Source organism: Danio aesculapii, chromosome 13 (assembly GCF_903798145.1).
Source record: "Danio aesculapii chromosome 13, fDanAes4.1, whole genome shotgun sequence".
NCBI lineage: Eukaryota > Metazoa > Chordata > Actinopteri > Cypriniformes > Danionidae > Danio > Danio aesculapii.
The window spans coordinates 44913893-44932364 of NC_079447.1; the positions used below are offsets into that span (position 1 = coordinate 44913893).

General features: G+C 38.0%; 1 protein-coding gene across 2 annotated transcripts; it reads left to right on the forward strand.

Annotated features, from left to right (window-relative positions):
- Positions 1–699: 699 nt before the first annotated feature.
- Positions 700–18235, forward strand: LOC130239719 (core histone macro-H2A.2). 2 transcript variants are annotated; one of them, XM_056471021.1, is made up of 10 exons: positions 700–760; positions 3295–3329; positions 3442–3623; positions 3717–3823; positions 9244–9432; positions 9519–9623; positions 10468–10567; positions 10666–10755; positions 13231–13405; positions 17547–18235. In XM_056471021.1, exons 3-10 carry the CDS (start codon positions 3452–3454, stop codon positions 17710–17712), a joined length of 1104 nt encoding a protein of 367 aa, XP_056326996.1. In that variant the 5' UTR covers positions 700–760; positions 3295–3329; positions 3442–3451; the 3' UTR covers positions 17713–18235. The 2 variants fall into 2 exon arrangements, with proteins under 2 accessions (XP_056326996.1, XP_056326995.1); XM_056471020.1 differs by lacking the exon at positions 700–760 and adding an exon at positions 1016–1183.
- The last annotated feature ends 237 nt before the right edge of the window (positions 18236–18472 follow it).

An 18472-nucleotide genomic window follows, 5' to 3' on the forward strand; every position in this document is an offset into this window, starting at 1 on the left:
ATCAGATATACTGTGAAATTTTCCTTGCTCTGTTAAGCATCATTTGGAAAATATAAAAGAGAGAGAGAGAGAGAGAGAGAGAGAGAGAGAGAGAGAGAGAGAGAGAGAGAGAGAGAGAGAGAGAGAGAGAGAGAGAGAGAGAGAGAGAGAGAGAGAGAGAGAGACAACATTGCCTATTTTATGTCTGTTGATTAAAGCAAACGAACGGTCCATGCCATGTACAGTTTAAATTGCCTTCAGTTGACTACTAAAACCAATTCAACAGTCATTTACGCAAATATTAAAGTACACAAAAAGCACATCCACAATGTTCGTGCCCTCGCAACATCTGTCCATGTCTGATTGTTGCTGGGGAAATAAACCCAAAATAATACAACACCGCCCCCTATCGGACAATAGGCCGAACACACGTTTCAATTCTGATCTATTACTGCCCTCTGCAGAACCAGTTTAGTCCAGCACAGATTTCGCAGACACGAATTTCTGCAGGCATTTAAAGAGCCCATTATTCGACCTTTTCAGACTTTGTATTAAACAGAGACTTAAATATAATACAGAGCAGATATAGCAATCACAGCTCACACTGAGTAGGCTGACTGAGAAGTGCAGCACTCAGGGGGACGCGCTCGTGCTCGGGTTCATTTTGAAGTGTTTCTCAGATTGAGTTCATTAAGCGACAGCAGGTTTATTCATGTGAAAATGAATGAAGATCAACGCGCGCTCGCGTAGAGATCAGGTGAAAAACAGACAGATCTGTAAAGTAAGTATTCATTTCTCAGACACCTGCAGCTGTCTGAGACCAATTATTTCTGCATGCTGCTCTCAACCGCCTGGTAGACGAGAAATGGGGGTTTATAATGCATCACATCCACATAATATCCCATATTCGCTTATATGTACGCGTTTTGCTGGACCTGCATCGGGCGCGCTCTAATGTACTCGGTCTCTTGAATGTAATGTATTTTAAATGAGAAGCAGCAGCAGTAGCCTAAAGCCTGCCTCCATCGACAGCACAGTGGTACTGGCTGCTGTAGTTTTTCGCGGTCTCTCTCTCTCTATTTTTTTAAGGAACAGCAGACAGGATCAGCGCGCAAGGACAGGGAAGACCAGGAACTCCTCCTTATTTGCGCCTGTCAGAGGACAGATATATTTCGTACATGACGCATTTGTAGAAAACAAACAGGTAAATATTGGCACGAGACATTGACTTGATAAGCGCGCGCGCGATGCATGCGAATACAGCTCGAGCTCCCACTGTACGCGACGCGCGCGACGGAACGACGGCGTTCGCATTATTAAAAGGCAAGCCGAACGCTGCTCGCTTTCAGATGCGTTGATTATAAAAACACAGCGTTCCACATTTGTCGCGCCGCGTCGAAACGCATCACTCGCTTGAGATGTAGATCGGCTGTTTTACTGTATGTTAATGCAACGAGGTAAAAAAAAAACAAAATGGGGGTGAGCTGATGTGGGAGGAGCGGGGTTAAAAAGCGAGAATATGTGTTTGTGCACGACCTAATGTGTCCCCACAACAAACCTGTGCGTGTTTTTTCGCGCGTATCACGGAAAAGCGGCGAAGTTAAGGCGAGGCCTTTGATCAAACGCTTTGAATCGCAGATTCGGCGACGGCCTCTTGATCACGTACCGCATCCTGACTGAATATAATGGTGTTAACGTGCTGCCGCTGGCAGGAGGCGGGTCTTTTATTACATATATTTGTAGCGAAACTTTTTATAGGGGGGAGGAATCGCGCTCTGTGCTTATAAATGTTCGCTGTTTATCTTAAAACATGCGCTGCGCCTTTAATTTGGGATGGCAGTGCGGGGTCGCTGCAGGCTGTGTCGAATGAGCCCTTGTCTGTCGACGCGGTCCTTCACAGCCCGAATGCCATCGACAGACCCGGTGTCATATTTGTGTGGGCTTCAATAGTGTGATTTTTATGCCTTCTGTTCAACAACAAAACAAGTAACAAAAATAAATAATTAAAACATTATGAATACATCAACATAAATGAAAACCGACGAACAAATTATTGAAGAGTTGCTTATTAATCATTTTTATATGAGCGAATCTCAAGATGGCACATGTGAAGAACACATCCAGGTTATATTTCATTCAGAAAAAGAGATAATATCTTGACTTATGCTAATCATCTGGCTTAATTACCAAATAAATATGATATTAAAAGATGATTAGGCTAGCAAAACAATCTGCCTAGCAGAAACACGTCAGTATTATGAATATAATTAGGAATTAAAGTTATATTTTATTTACAAATACGCATACGTTTCTCCAGTTTGTTATACATGTTATTACATATTTAATTTAATGTTATAAGCTAACTGTCATAGAAATGCATATGTTGCAAATAGAGGTAAAGTAGGTTTATATTCTGATATTCAGACATTAACAATTTGGGAAAAGTATTCTTTGCAAATTCTAAATAGGGAAATCATATAAGCAGCCAATGACTATCACAACATTGTTTACATTCAATTACATAGTGTTAATGTTGTTTTGAAGTCATGCATGCTAATTCCGATCGAATATTCAAAGTATCAGGGTAAATAATATAGAGACTTCAAAATGAACGAATATGCGAATATAAAACCGACTTTTTCCTCTGTTTGTTACACTTTAACAAGGGATGTGTGTGCTTTTACGTTTACTACATCATCATTATTATTATAATGATATTAATAACAATATTTATAGAGTAAAACACAAATTGTACTTTAATTTTCACATTTAAGTGAGCATAGAAGTTTGTGTGGTGTAAATCTTATCATTCGAATCATATGTACTTCAGGGTACGCCTACAGCAAAACCACGGTTTTACAACAAATTCAATTGCTAACCTTTGGTTAGTGTGGCAAAGCCATGTTTAATTTGTGTTTACCCTAATATAACTACAAAATATATATTGTTGGTAGTAAATCCATGGTTCATTTTCATAAGGAATACCAGTTTGTGTGTTTTTTATTCAGTCAAGATGTCTATGCTGTTTAGATCTGCTTCATCTTTGCACCACACAAATTAGCTCATCAAAGTTAACTAAACTTGATCCTTCAGTAGATGTTGATGAAAGCTAGCGGTGTGAAAATTCCCCAATTTAGCTTAAAATTGTGTTCATAAATCTGTTCCTTTTAAGAAAGTGTTTACACATTAGCCGTGTTTCTCCAGTCATTAACGCTGATACCAGAATATGTGTGATCGTCATCTGTTGAAGCAGATGGAGACTGTTGAGTTCAGAGACGTTAATGAATGAATCATTTTGTCTCGGTTCATCTGTAGGTACTCCATCCAGTGGCACTGTGAGTCTAGAGGAGGTGGGTTACGCATGTCACTGATGTTTAGATAACATGTAGCCGATCAAACTGTAACCTTCACATAAAGATGATGATGATGATGATGGAAGAAATATTTGATTTTTCACTACAGCAAAGGCAGGATGTCAGCCAGAGGAGGAAAGAAAAAGATCACCAAGCTGTCCCGTTCCGCCCGGGCGGGAGTCATTTTTCCTGTGGGGAGAATGATGCGTTACTTGCGCACAGGAACCCATAAGTATCGCATTGGCATGGGCGCCCCTGTCTACATGGCAGCTGTCATTGAGTACTTAGCAGGTGGGAATCCAGAAAGCACACCCGCAGCGTAACCGTCTGCCCATTATTGTCATTTTGAGAGATTTGTGATGCGTTGCATTGATGTTTTTGTAGCTGAGATTTTGGAGTTGGCTGGAAATGCAGCAAGAGACAACAAAAAAGGGAGAATCACTCCACGACACATCAAGCTGGCAGTGGCCAATGATGAAGAACTTAACCAGGTAACTATTTTATTAATAGTATTACAGATTGGTTTGGCAAAAGTTCATTACACCTTAATATTAGAAAAACAAAAGAGCTACGTCTGGGAAGTCAAACAAGAGCAGTAGATGCTAGATTTTATTTATCAGTCATTATAAATGGACAAATAGTAGAGCAGGTCTCAAGTTTTAAGTATTTAGGCACAATTGTTGACAATAAACTGAATTTTAATAGTAATGTAGAGGCTGTTAATAAGAAGGAAAGTCAGTCTCCTTCACAAGTTGAGGAGTTTTAATGTTAGTACACAGACTTTAAACATGGCATATAGATCATTGATAGAGAGTGTTCTCACATATAATATTGTTTCATGGTTTGGTAACACAACACTTAAACAGGAGGAGAAATTATTGATCAATCAGGCAAATAAGATAACTGGTCACAAACAACATTCACTGCAGATTCTATTAGATTCCTTTATGGAAAAAACAACAGTTGTTAAAGATAATACACATTTCCTCCACTCAGCATTTTGAATTGTTACCATCAGGACGCAGGTTTAGAATTCTTAAAGCCCAAAGAAATGCTTATAAAAAGTCATTTATCCCAAGTGCAGTTGTAGTCTTAAATCGGATCACTGTTTGAAGTGAATGTGGTGGTTGTCAAGAATGATCTGCAGTAATTTGTATGGGGCTAATTTGGTTTTTACCAAAATTTAACTTATGTTGTTGTCTTGATGAGCGTTGTTATTGGGTGATTGTTGTATGTATGCAATTGTTGTCTTAAATCCAGTGTTAAAGACTAATTTCCTTTCTGTGCTAAGCAGAACGAACAATAAAGTTTAAACTAAACTACATAGGTTTTGAACAAGTGAAGGATGAGTAAATGATGACGGAATTTTCAGTTTTGGGAAAACTATCCCTTAAAATAGCAGTAAATGTGCCATGCATGCCCTATTATGTGCCCTATTATGTGCACATTACTATAATATTCAAGACTACAATTCAAACAAAATTTAATTGCTGTTTAAAATATTAAAATCAACACTCAAATAATAAATAAAAAAAAAAAAGAGTATTTTTTGTAGAAGGTCATTTTTACATCGATGTCTATACCTGATGGGCTAGGTGCACAAGATGGCGCCGGTAAGCTCTAGATGCAAGTGTGTGTGTGCGCTTTTACGTCCGGTTGTATTGAAGTATGAAGGAAGAGGTGAAGATTTCGCATTTTCGTTACCAAAAATGAACATTTAAAAAAACAAACAAAAACAAAGTAGTTTATCAGCGACAGGAGAGAACATCCTCACTACATTGCTGCATACCTCAGTGCACTAATTTGCTTTCATTCTTTCCCTGTTCAGGCTAAAGTTCGTGCTGTGTTTACTCAAATTCCGTTAGGATAATTTCTTTTCGTAGAGGTCGTTTCTCTGCTTTGTTTTATACATTTTTTTAATTATTATTAAAAAGAAGTAAGACACAAATATGGTCATGCTGAGGTGATTTTATTTCGCTCATGCATAACACACAATTAGGCAAGTCTCTGTTTTGCAATAGACATAGCAGTCAAGGGCACAAGCTCTCAAAATACACACACTTTACAACATGCATACATATGAGATGCATAATATATCACAGATTGCATATAGAAATAAAAGTAATATAGTAATAATACAATAAATAATCTTCCTTAAATAAAAATAAAATTGACTGCAGCATTAGTGTTTCTTAGATATTATTTAACATGCCTGCATAACACATTAGGCAACCTCTCAATATTAGTTGAGTCTCTCTTTTGCCTGTTAATCATAAGATATGTTTGAATACACAGATACTCAATTATAAAACACAATGCTGCAATGTATATCCTGTTAATAAAATACAATACTTTGTTTCTAAAATATATATTTACACTTATATACATATAGACATGATATATATATAAACATGATCACGTGCCGCTTGTAATTCGCTCATCTTGAAGTCTGGGACAGAGCATCTTGGTCGATGATACCAAACTCTCAGTGTGAGAAGAGTATAGTTCATTCATAAATTTTATTTTCGGCTTAGTGCCTTTATTAATCTGGGGTCGCCACAGTGGAATGAACCGCCAACTTATCCAGCATATGTTTTACGCAGCGGATGCCCTTCCAGCTGCAATTCATCACTAGGAAAGAACAGTATAGATGTTCCATGCAAAAAGACAGGTTTCTCAGTCCACTAGGTGTCAAAACAAAATTATCATTAGGATGTACACTACACACTAGTAGTTTTTGTAGGACTGAAGTGAATTTGATTAACCACTGAGCACAAACTTTAGCATCAACAAGGAAAGAATGAAAGCATATTAGTGCACTGAGCAACTAACTTAGCCCATTGAAATGTATCTACTCCAGCTCATTACTGATATAGAGTAGTTTACGCTAGTGATGGGAGAAATAAAGCTATTAAAGCTTCAAACCACTGGGCTCTATGCATAGCTAGAGTTTTAAAGCCAACGATAAACTTCAGGTAAAAGCTTAATGTGAGTATTTTCAATTTCACAAGGTTGTTTTTACAGCATCGATGTTGTAATGTCATTACAATACATTCAGTTAAACAGACTTAAGCATTCATTTAGTTGTTCAAGCGTGAAACAAGATGAAAGACTGTTGTAACCACTAGTGCCATCAGGAGCAACAGTATTTAAAATACTGGGGTAAAATAAACTGTCATATTTTAAAGACATGGCGGGGGGAAATGGAGTTTAATGCAGTGCTTCTTGTCCAGTCTGAGAACCACTTCATGTTGTATATCTAATATTTTTAAAGAAATCAGAACTTAAACGTGACAATTTTGTAATGGAAGACAGTTCACTGGAAATCCTTGGGCTGCCTGACTGAAATGAAAAGTCTGTGTGCAAATAGCTATGCAAAATGATTCATTGTTTCAAAGCATTCAAAAAAGCGCATGCTAGGGACACCTGCTGGTCAAAACTGTGTAAATGCAACAAAACACATTTTATAGAATAGACTTCTTCAAACATTATGCACACTTTAAATTAAAAGTATAACATATAAATGCACTTAGCACATCATCTAAAATCATTCAGTTTTAAGTGTCTGTATATTATGTCAATTTTCAAGGCTTATATACTGTTTGTTCCATGGTGGGCTCTGCTAAACAGACCAATGAGGGATTGTTACATTAACTCATTCATTTTCCTTCAGCTTAGTCCCTTATATATATCAAGAGTCACCACATCGGAATGAACCGCCAACTTTTCCGGCATATGTTTTATGCAGCGGATGCCATTCCAGGCACAACCGAGTACTGGAAAACACCTATCCACTCTCAAATTCACACACATTCTCATACACTACAGCCAATTTAGTTCATCCAATTCACCTATAGCGCATGTCTTTGGACTAGGGGGAAAATCAGAGCACCTGTAGGAAACCCACGCAAACACGGGGAGAACATGCAAACTCCACACAGAAATGCCGATTGGTCTAGCCATATACTGTAGCTATACCCCAAATTTTCTATTTAATTTTGAGATTTATATATTTTTTTGTGAGATTTTAACCACTATTTTAATAGTAATAAGAATAATAAAATAAAGCTTCACAATTTTTTTTGCCTTTCTTTTAAAAAAGTACATTTGTTAATTCATGCATAACAACAACAGTCAAAATAAGTGAACTTTTATATGTGATTTTGGTGCTTCACACCTTCTTATTGGTCGTTTTTTGTTTCAAGAATAAAGCCCAAGATTAAGAATAAGAGTTCAATTCAATTCAATTCACCTTTATTTGTATAGCGCTTATACAATGTAGATTGTTGCTAGAAGTTGCTAGTAAAATGTTTTAGCGAAAGATGACTTCGCTTACATCAGATTGTATGTTTTCTTGCATAGCTAGACGTTGGACTCATGAAAAATAATTGTAAGCATTGGCCAAAACTCATTAGCTGAAGTCACAGTGAAGCGACAGTCAACAGCGGATTCCGCTTGGCCTTAAAACTTTTTCGATGAGTTATTTTTACTATTTAAAATGGCAGTCAACGATAAATAGGACAAATGTGCTCATGTATGGCACAAATTCTGGACCTTTGTCTGTGAGCCAGCTGGCCATTCACATATTGCGTCTTTTCCGCGCACAAGTTCGTTATTTCCAATATTAGAATATATGACAATATGCACGCGCAAACAGAGCGATGGGCTCGTGAGTAGAAGTAGAAACAGAGTAGAAAACATCTATAAAACATCGATGAGAGTTGAGTGTGGCTTTCAGTGCAATGTAAACAAAAGATATGTCAGACGAACTATTACAAATTATTAAAATGATTATGTATGTATGAACGCAGATGATGATAACCGTTCATTAAAATACTTCCCTTATATAAAGCTTAAATTTACATTAGATGTGATAACCGTGAAACCATGATTATTCTTTAGACTATATAATCGTACAGCCAGAATCTATAATTGTTGCATCCATAATTGTTATGCAGTTCAAAACATAACATATGAATGTGTCTGAATATAGAAGAAGCCTATAAGCAATGCACTGCTTTTCTTGTGCTTTGAAACACAACATTTGAATATTTGTAAAACAGCCATATTGTACAATGCACTGATATCATGTAGTTTCAAAATACAATATGTTAACATTTTAATGTAGAAAAAGCCAACGTGGGTGTCTTAAGGAGCAAAAATACAGCATATGGGCTCTTATATTGTTGTTGTATCATCACTTATATGGCAAGTCATATCTCTCCGGCCCCTCATTTGGGATGCTTTTCAGCAACTGACCCCCATGACAAACTAATTGAATAGCCCTGCCATAGAGCAAAACAGATGGCAAAATAGGATAATGCAAGTTTGCGTACTCCTAATTGGAGAAAGATGAGTTTAAACAGTGGCTGAAGGCTGTCGCTGAAAACAACCACGTAATTTATTCTTTCAAGGTTTGTTTCTTCCGAGCTAACCAGAGTTCGGTTGCATGGTTGTGCTCCATTCATATATTTAACTACAACTGTTTATTAAGTTAAAGGTTTGATACTGATCAGAACTTGAAGTGGCGACGAGGTCTTAAAATATTTTTACCTTTAGGATTCCTGCATATACCATGGTAATACATTCATAAATGCATATAAATGTTCATACGTTTAAAAAAAAATCTAAATATTAAAAGCTTTCAAGGATTTAAGATGCTGATTACTGTTAAACGCGTCCTAACAGGCTTGTGAAAAGGATCCATTGTGGCTCAAACTGACGTCAGGACCGGCACTTCATACACGGAAACAAATGCTCAGACTTTGATTGAGGATTACCCAAACAAACACTTGTTTTTCAGTGGATAAACTTGCACACAATAACTGTTCACCTAAAGAATCACGAAATACTTTAACAATAATAGCAGTGCCATTAATGAGTTTGCTTTCTTGTTTGTGTTATTGAACAGCTTCTCAGAGGAGTGACCATATCGAATGGTGGAGTTCTGCCTCGCATTCACCCTGAGCTGCTCTCCAAGAAGAGAGGAGGTAAGGTGAAGGTGGAGTCTCAGGTCGCCGTTCCGGAGAAGAGCGCCAAACGGAAACCCGTCAAGAAACCCTACAAAAAGAGCAAAGGAAAACCAGGCCGCAAACCCAAAGTGAGTGCTTTGTCAGATAATTAAACAGGTAGACTACGACAATACTGTGTTTGACTGTGAAGATAACAAAACATCTTCATTTGCAGAAAAGCACAGAGAACGATAAAGAAGCAGATGCCAACGCGATGGAAGACGGACCAGGAGAGGGATTTACTATCCTCTCTGCGAAGAGCTTGTTCCTTGGACAGAAGGTATAACTTAATATAAACAAAATGGATGAGTTATAAAAGAATTCACCCTTACACAATGGTCATGAAGGGTAATATTAGCTAAATGAATCAAAATCGTTCTTTGTACCAGGCTGTAAACACCTTATTTTTCTGGCCATTTTAACATTGGGCTCAATAGAAATCTGATCTATTATGAATCCAGGACTAGTGGAATTTCGATGGATTGCAGTTTCAGTTACTTTTATTTGCTTCACAAGGGAGATCGGGAGGTTGCTGCTTGCTTTGGAGAGATCGTAATACTAAAACCTAGTGGTTACACCGGGTCATTACATGATTTTCTTTCTCTTTTTTTTACAACCAGATGGTGCTAATCTGTCTTTTGTTTTAGTTTTTGAATGACAGAGTCTCTATTTTACCTGAAAATACAGCAATAATTAAAATAAACAAAAATACCACCGTTATCAGTGTGGCAAAATGGAGGTTAATTACTGCAGAAATATTCATTATTTCCACAAAACCTTCTCAAACTTCAAAATAATGTAGAAATTATATTATTAAACAAAACTAAATTTGATTAATTTTACAAAAGGAAAAACAGGATACAAGTTGGCGGTTCATTCCGCTGTGGCGACCCCAGATTAATAAAGGGACTAAGCCGAAAAGAAAATGAATGAATGAAAAACAGGGTACTTTTTTTGACCAGAAGTGCGATTCCCAAAAATGGAGCACCAGTGGGTTGAGAAATGCCAAGTGTTGTCTGACCTTTAATTGAGAATGCACTTTAATGGACTTTAGACAGTCAAATGCTAATACTCTAGTGATTTAAGATAAAATCAACTGCATTAACTGTGTGTTTCGTTCTCAGCTGTCGCTCACAGAGAGTGAAATCAGCAAAATCGGGACGATCAAAGTGGAGGGAATCATCAATCCCACAAACGCAGAGATTGATCTGAAAGAGGGAATCGGTCAGTACTTTAAAAGATCATCGCCTCTGCTTTCAGTTCAATTCAAAAGCTTATGTTTATGTATTTACTTATGAAGCCAATAAACTCTTTTGATCCAGGAAACGCTCTGGAGAAAACAGGGGGAAAAGATTTCCTAGAGACTGTCAAGGAGCTGAGGAAAAGCCAGGGCCCTTTGGAGGTCGCATCAGGTTGAAAATACACACACACAGGCACACTCCTTGACACACGCAGACAGAACGCAGAGTCACATTAGTGTGTATGTTCTAGCAATGTTCAAATGAGACAGGAAATGACCTTCTTAAATATTTTATTGGAGAAAAAAGGAACAGCCGTCGTGGAAAAACCATGGAAACATGAGGAATATTACTGTGACCGTGTACAGGCCTGGAAAGAGACATTAAAAAAGCAGTTAGAAAAGGCAGTAGTGAGGGAACATTCTGTAATTTTGTAAGGGATTAGTGTTTGTTAGTGTAAAAAGTGATAGTACTAATTTAACTATATTGAAAACATTTGTGAGTGTGCAAGATTTATTATCTAATATAATGTTTTAATTGTTTTTTAATGTAGAAGTTGGTATGTTACTCGCTTTGCAAAAAAAAAAAAGGTTAATTAAATTGGCTGGAATAAAATCATTAATAAAAAAAAAATTTAAAAACTATTTAAAATATTTATAAAAATAAGTAGTATTTTTATTATTTTAACTATTATATAGTAACAGATAAAGGCACAGATCATCATACAGGTCGCAGAAGCATTTGGTTATTTTTGAGTCACATTTTAGACAAAATAATGTCTTTTTGTCTGTTTTTCCTATAAAAACAGTTACAAAAAGTTGGGCCTGAATGTTTGAACACCATAATTTAAGTGAATCATTCAATTAAATGTCTCATTAATGGGATAATTCACCTTAAGAATAAAATATACTCATCATTTACTCACTTGGTTCCAAACCTTTATGACTTTGTTTCATTTGTTGAACACAACATATAATATAAACTCACCAACCACTTTATTAGGTACACCTTATTCGTGCCGGGTTGGACCCCTTTTTGCCTTCAGAACTGCCTTAATCCTTCATGGCATAGATTCGACAAGGTACTGGAAATATTCCTTAGAGATTTTGGTCAATATTGACATGATAGCATCACGCAGTTACTGTAGATTTGTCGGCAAATCTCCCGTTCCACCACATCCCAAAGGTGCTCTATTGGATTGAGATCTGATGACTGTGGAGGCCATTTGAGTACAGTGAACTCACTGTCATGTTCAGGAAACCAGTCTGAGATGATTCGCGCTTTATGACATCGCGCGTTATCCTGCTGGAAGTAGCCATCAAAAGATGGGTACACTGTAGTCATAAAGGGATGGACATGGTCAGCAACAATACTCTGGTAGGCTGTTGTGTTGACATGATGCTCAGTTGGTACTAATGGGCCCAAAGTGTGGCAAGAAAATATCCCCCACACCATTACACCACCACCAGCCAGAACCATTGTTACAAGGCAGGATGGATCCATGCTTTCATGTTGTTGATGCCCAATTCTGACCCTACCTGTCGCAGAAGAAATTGAGACTCATCAGACCAGGCAACGTTTTTAAAAATATTCTGAATTTCGTGAGCCTGTGCGAATTGTATCCTGTTTCCTGTTCCTAGCTGACAGGAGTGGCACCTGATGTGGTCTTCTGCTGCTGTAGCACATCCGCCTCAAGGTTAAACAAGTTGTGTGTTCAGAGATGCTCTTTTGTATACCTCAGTTGTAATGAGTGGTTATTTGAGTTACTGTTGCCTTTCTATCAGCTGGAACCAGTCTGGCCATTCTCCTCTAGCATCAACAAGGCATTTGCTCCCACAGAACTGCCGCTCACTCTATATTTTGTCTTTTCTAACCATTCTCTGTAAACCCTAGAGATTGTTGTGCGTGAAAATCCCAGTAGATCAGCAGTTTCTGAAATACTCAGACCAGCCCGTCTGGCACCAACAACCATGCCATGTTCAAAATCACTTAAATCCCCTTTCTCATTCTGATGCTCGGTTTGAACTGCAGCAGATCTCGACCATGTCCACATGCCTAAATGCATTGAGTTGCTGCCATGTGATTGGCTCATTAGAAATTTTCGTTCACGGGCAGTTGGACAGGTGTACCTAATAAAGTGACCGCCTAGTGTATTTTGAAGAATGTCAGAAACCTTGAACCATCGACTTCTATAGTAGAAAAAAAAACAATGGAAGTCAATGAGTACCGGTTTCCAACATTTTTCAAAATATCTTTATTTGTGTTTGACAGAAGAAAGAAACCTAGACAGGTTAGAGACAAGTGAAGGGTGAGTAAATGATGGAAGACTTTTCATTTTGGCTGAACCGCCCCTTAAGACATTTATTAAGATTATTTATGACAGGCCAAAGTAGCAGCACAAAAACACTTGTAAAAATCTCTTACTACAACATATATCGCACTTGCTTTGTATTCTAATAAATATTATACAAAGACTATTACTCATCATAACAAAGGGAAATCATCTCCCAAAATAGCCCATTTTCCCTCAGTCTTATTTAAACAATGTGGGAAGATTAAAGTAAAAGAGAGAGAGAGAATGAGCAAACTGAAGGGTTTTTGAGTGCTGTTGTTTTGACTGGAGTGTGTTTTATTCCCTGTGCTCTGCAGTGGCTGTGAGTCAGGCCAATGGGATGGCAGCGCGTTTCATCATCCATTGTCACGTCCCGCAGTGGGGCTCGGATAAGTGCGAAGATCAGCTCGAGAAAACAGTCAAGAACTGTCTGTCTGCGGCCGAGGAGAAGAAGCTCAAATCAGTGGCTTTCCCTTCACTACCCGCTGGACGGTGAGCATCCCCATCATTCTCACTCACTCACTATCCTTCAGCTTAGCGAAGGGGTCGCCACAGCGGAATGAACCAACAATTATTCTAACATATGTTTAATGCAGCGGATGCCCATCCAGCACTGGAAAAGCATCCCGATCGTGATATTTCAAATCAATTCAACTTCATCGACACTAGCTACGGTTCCATCCACCTATTTTTATGCACATTTTGGATATGCACATAAAAAAGCAGTTGATAAAAACGCCAAGATGCGCATAATTGTTAAAAATGTGCGTAAAAAAACATGCGCATTACTGCTGCGGTGCAAAGTGCAAGCTTGGTGAACTCTGACCTGCGAAACCGCATTACTTAACTGCGTGAGACCAATTGAGGATCAAAACACGACCTCTCTGGACAGAAATTTAAAATATGGAGCAATCGCTTGCTTTTTTTTAATGTCTAATCATCTTGTTTAGTCCCGCCCCTTTTCGCAGCGCCGTACGACAGAATTTCGCACACACAAAGCCCAGTGTGACCGTAGCTTTCGTGTTATTATATTATAAATGACCTCCAGAATCAAGAGTGTCTGTGCTTTGTGTTCCACGCCTTAAACACCACCGCGCGTTCACTGCGTCAGGATTGCCTTATGTGGCGCAAGTCATTTATTAAATGAAGAAAAGATTTACGCAGCTTCTCCTAGTGCAGCAAATTACATCTTTACTGTTGCACTTTGGTGCCAGTTAATCAATAAGTGACGATTTTATTCTATTAGACTCGTTGGATTGAAACGCTGCTGTATTTGCACGTCTTTTATGCGATAATAAAGTTTTGCGCGGAAAGTTAATTCGCATTTTAGAATGGAAACACAGCTAATGATGCTGTGCAACCATGGGAAAAAATCTTCATCACCATTTAAATTAGAAATCGTGGTTCTCACAGTTTTTCATTCGTGTGTCTTTTTTTATACAAAATATTTTAATCGAAGGTTTTTAAGGTTTAGATTTCGGATGATGTGTTTGGAACTGCTTGAAAATGTAACTGTGGTGTTTACATAATACTGTTATCTTACTAAATAGGTAATAATTAACTATTTAAATGAAATCAAATCAGCATTTTGGTCTTTTTTTTAATCGACTCTCTCTGGAATTAAAATAAATATGTTTTGGGGAAAGTCACTTTTAAAAGTAATGCATTACAGTATCGAGTTACTCCCCCAAAAAGTAACTTGTTATGTTAGTTACTTTTATGGTAATGCGATATGTAACTTTTGAGTTACTTTTACATTACTTTCAGTACGTGCAGTTTTTTTTGTCTTTTTTTACTATACTGTAGAATACTAAAACAAATAGGGCTCTATTTTAACGATCTAGGCGCAAAGTCTGAAGCGCAGGGTGCAAAAGCATAAAGGGCATGTCCGAATCCACTTTTGCTATTTTAAGGACGGGAAAATCCGCTCTGCGCCATGGCGCATGGTCTAACATGGTTGAGCTTATTCTCTTAATGAGTAATAGATGTGTTTTGAGCATAAACCAATCAGAGGCTCGTCTCTCATTCCCTTTAAGAGTCAGTTGCGCTGCACTATAGCACATTTGCTATTTACATGGCAGACTTTGTCAGTGGAAAAACTGAACGCTACACTAGCAAGAAAACATTTAAACAGAGCATCTACAGCACGAGGATAATGAGTCTCCTCCATTTGGCCTTCACTTTCACTCTTTTATGGATAAGGAAACTGTGTCGTACACTCCACTGAAGACCTCCATTAGCCTACATAATTAATTTTGTTTGTTAAGCGCAAAGATTTGTTTCAAAACCATTTCTAAATTCAGTTCTAATTTCCAGCAAACAAATTAATGAACAAAAATAAAGAAGTGAGCTCAAAAAACTGAGTTATATTTGAACACACGTCCTATTATAATGCCCCATATGGTCTAACACCCGACAGGTGGACAAATCTAAGCGAGTTTTTAATAATACAAATATAAATATGTATATAATAAATAAAATTAATGATAATAATAACATTATTAACCTTAACAATAACATTAACGCACTCTGCGCTGGACTTTAGACCTGCTCTCAGTTGGTCTATTGTGCAGTTTATTTTAGTTCTTCAAAATAGCAACGCACCAGCAATGTGCCTTAACACACCACCTTTTTAGACCAGAACACCTGAGGGTGCACATATGAGCACAAATGCATTTGCTATTTAAACAGCGTGGCGCAAAACGTCACAATGACACTTGCGTCAAGCTGAAACTAGCAAATAACATTTGCGTCGAGCCTTGCGCCAGGTATATGATAGGGCTCAACGCATCAAAGCAGATGACCTGAAATTCAACATCTGAAAGTGTCATAAGTTTAGAGGATTTCACAAATGTTTAAAAATATATTTTATAATTAATTAAAACTTTTAAAAAGCAGCGAATAAGCTGAAGGAAAAGGAAAATGAAAGTGATAAACTCTTTTAAGCAATGTATGAGATTTTTCAGGGTGGAATGTTAAAGTATATTAGACTACTCAATTCAGCTGGACTTTTTTATTTGTATACCTTTTAATATTTTTATTTTTACAGTTGGAATAGTTGACTGACTAGTAGTTTATTTATCAAATGAAATATGGAGTCTACTAAATTACAGGAAAAATTATATTCTGTGGACACAAGAGCACTAAACTAGTGATGCGCGGATGGCGGTTATATCCGCGGGCGCTGCAGATAATCCGCGGGTCGGGTAATAAAAAAATACATTATGATTAATTGCGGGTGGATGTAGCGGGACATGGCAGTGGACCAGCGAAAAAAGCAGAGTGGGCTTTGCAGAATGGGAAGATGAGACGCCCAAAATAAAGGATGAAGAGTAGCCTACTGTTCAGAATTTTCAGTTAGAGTCATCAGAGGAAAATCTGCTATCGTTCTGGGAGAAACAAGAACACATTTCCACAACTGCAGCGCCTTGCAAGGAGAATCTTGTTCATTCCTACAGCAAGCGAATGCTCAATTCTGTGCAGCTGGCCGCGTTTTCGAGGCGAGGCGGAATCGCCCGAATCCAGGCACAATAGATGCTGTTCTGTTTTTACACAGTGCGAAGGAAAAGGCCAAGTAAACACTACAAAGCTGCCATTTTGGCTGAGCTGGCACTCTTTTTGTTATCTTGTTCCTGTATCTGTAAGAGCTAAAATGTCTTATTTTTACTTTCTGTATCTATTTGAAAATGAAGAAAATGTTGTCTAAAAACTTTTGTTTTTATAAATAAATGTTCATTTAAAAACGTTTAAGATTAACGTATTATTTTACTATCAGAGATGCGCAGATTAAAGCTCACCGAATCTGCTGTTAATATCCACACAGAGCCGGCGCGGTCATAGAGGCGACCAAGGCGGCCGCCTAGGGCGCCAGATTAGAGAGGACGGCATCCGCGACAATCCCAACACACCCCGGTCCTTGCTGTCGTAGCGCTATCACACCCCCGTCTCTCGTTTTCGGTATGAGGGCGGCATGATCATCTTTTGCCTAGAGCTCCAGTTCAGTTTGCTCTGGCCCTGACGGTGACATATCATGCCGAAAACAAAGAATTAAATTATCAAAGCTATGATCGAGTGCGGGTCGGGTGCGGATACATATATCAGATAAAACTATTTGTGCGGGGGCTGGTGGATGATTAGTATGAAGTCGCGGATTCGGGTGTCATTTCAGCTGATCCGCGCATCTCTACACTAAACCGAGTTAGTGGCGCCATCTAGCAGCAGTGCGTGGATCTGTCTTGTCATTGAGGTACAAAGTAGGCTATAAACCTATTAAATAAGTCCTTGGGTGTCTATTAAACTGCTAAACACTTAAACTGATACACTTAATTGCAGAAGACTTCAGTAATGTAGTAATGAAAAAATCCACAAACAAAAGTCTTTATTATTGAGTTATTGACTCATTAATTCAAAATAAGATCAAATAAAATTGAATTTAAATGATATTAATGACTTTTGTTTATTTAGAATCATAATCTCCATGTTAAATGATAAAATAAATGTGATTTTCCTGAGTTTATTCAGAGCGGCGCAGCACCACTGGAGCTTTTAGATCAATGGTTAACCATGGTCATTCACTATACTGCCATTCAGATGTTCTCCACAGATTCTAACCTCTTTGATTTGTCTCCCTCAGAAACGGTTTTCCAAAGCAGACGGCAGCCCAGCTCATACTGAAGGCCATCTCCAACCATTTTGTGTCCGCAACCACCTCATCCCTGAAGAACATTTACTTTGTTCTGTTTGACAGCGAGAGCATTGGGATATACCTGCAGGAGATGGCCAAGATGGACGCCAAGTGAAGCTCTGCCGCGGCGTCGATTTCTTTGAAAGTGTAACGGCCTCGATGCAGCTCTGTTTTTAGCTCCGCTTTCGACTCGACGCTGTGGGAAGGGGATGCGAGTTGAACCGGAGCTTTAGCAGAGAGTGTATCCAGGCCAGTAGGAGCGTTCTAAGTGGAGTGTAGTGCAGCTTGGTAAAAGATGTTGTAGGTATATGTTTTTGTTTTCTTTTTCGACAACAGATTATTTGAAGGTGTTTAAACAAGGATATTTGTGAGTGACGTACTGTACACATTTATGTTTCACTGTTCTCCTTTAAAGAAGAGACATTCATTTAGACTAGATCAACTTAATCTCCATCGTTTGACATTTTTATCCTTCGATCGATTCTGTTTTTACATTCCATCTTTCCGAGTTGAACTTTCGACCGTTGTTTTTTTAGCTAGATATCATATGTGGGTTTTGACGGTTTCGGTTTATCAAAAAAAACTACAAAAAAAAGTGTTTCTTGTTCTGCTTTGAAATAAAAAAATTTTACACCACAGCTTCCACAGCTCTTGGTTTTTTTTTACGCAAGCTTCCATTCACTCAACTCAAAGCTTGAATTTGCTGGAAAAACCTGCAATAGTAGACTGGATGACACTTTTATCTTCATTGAGTGCTTTCTGAATTACTTACTGAAGAGCTTGTTCATTAGCTACTAGTGCTTGGCTTTAGTTACAAGTACCTTTTTAAAATATCGAGTCCACTAGTCCAGGGGTCTAATTTCATGTATATATAT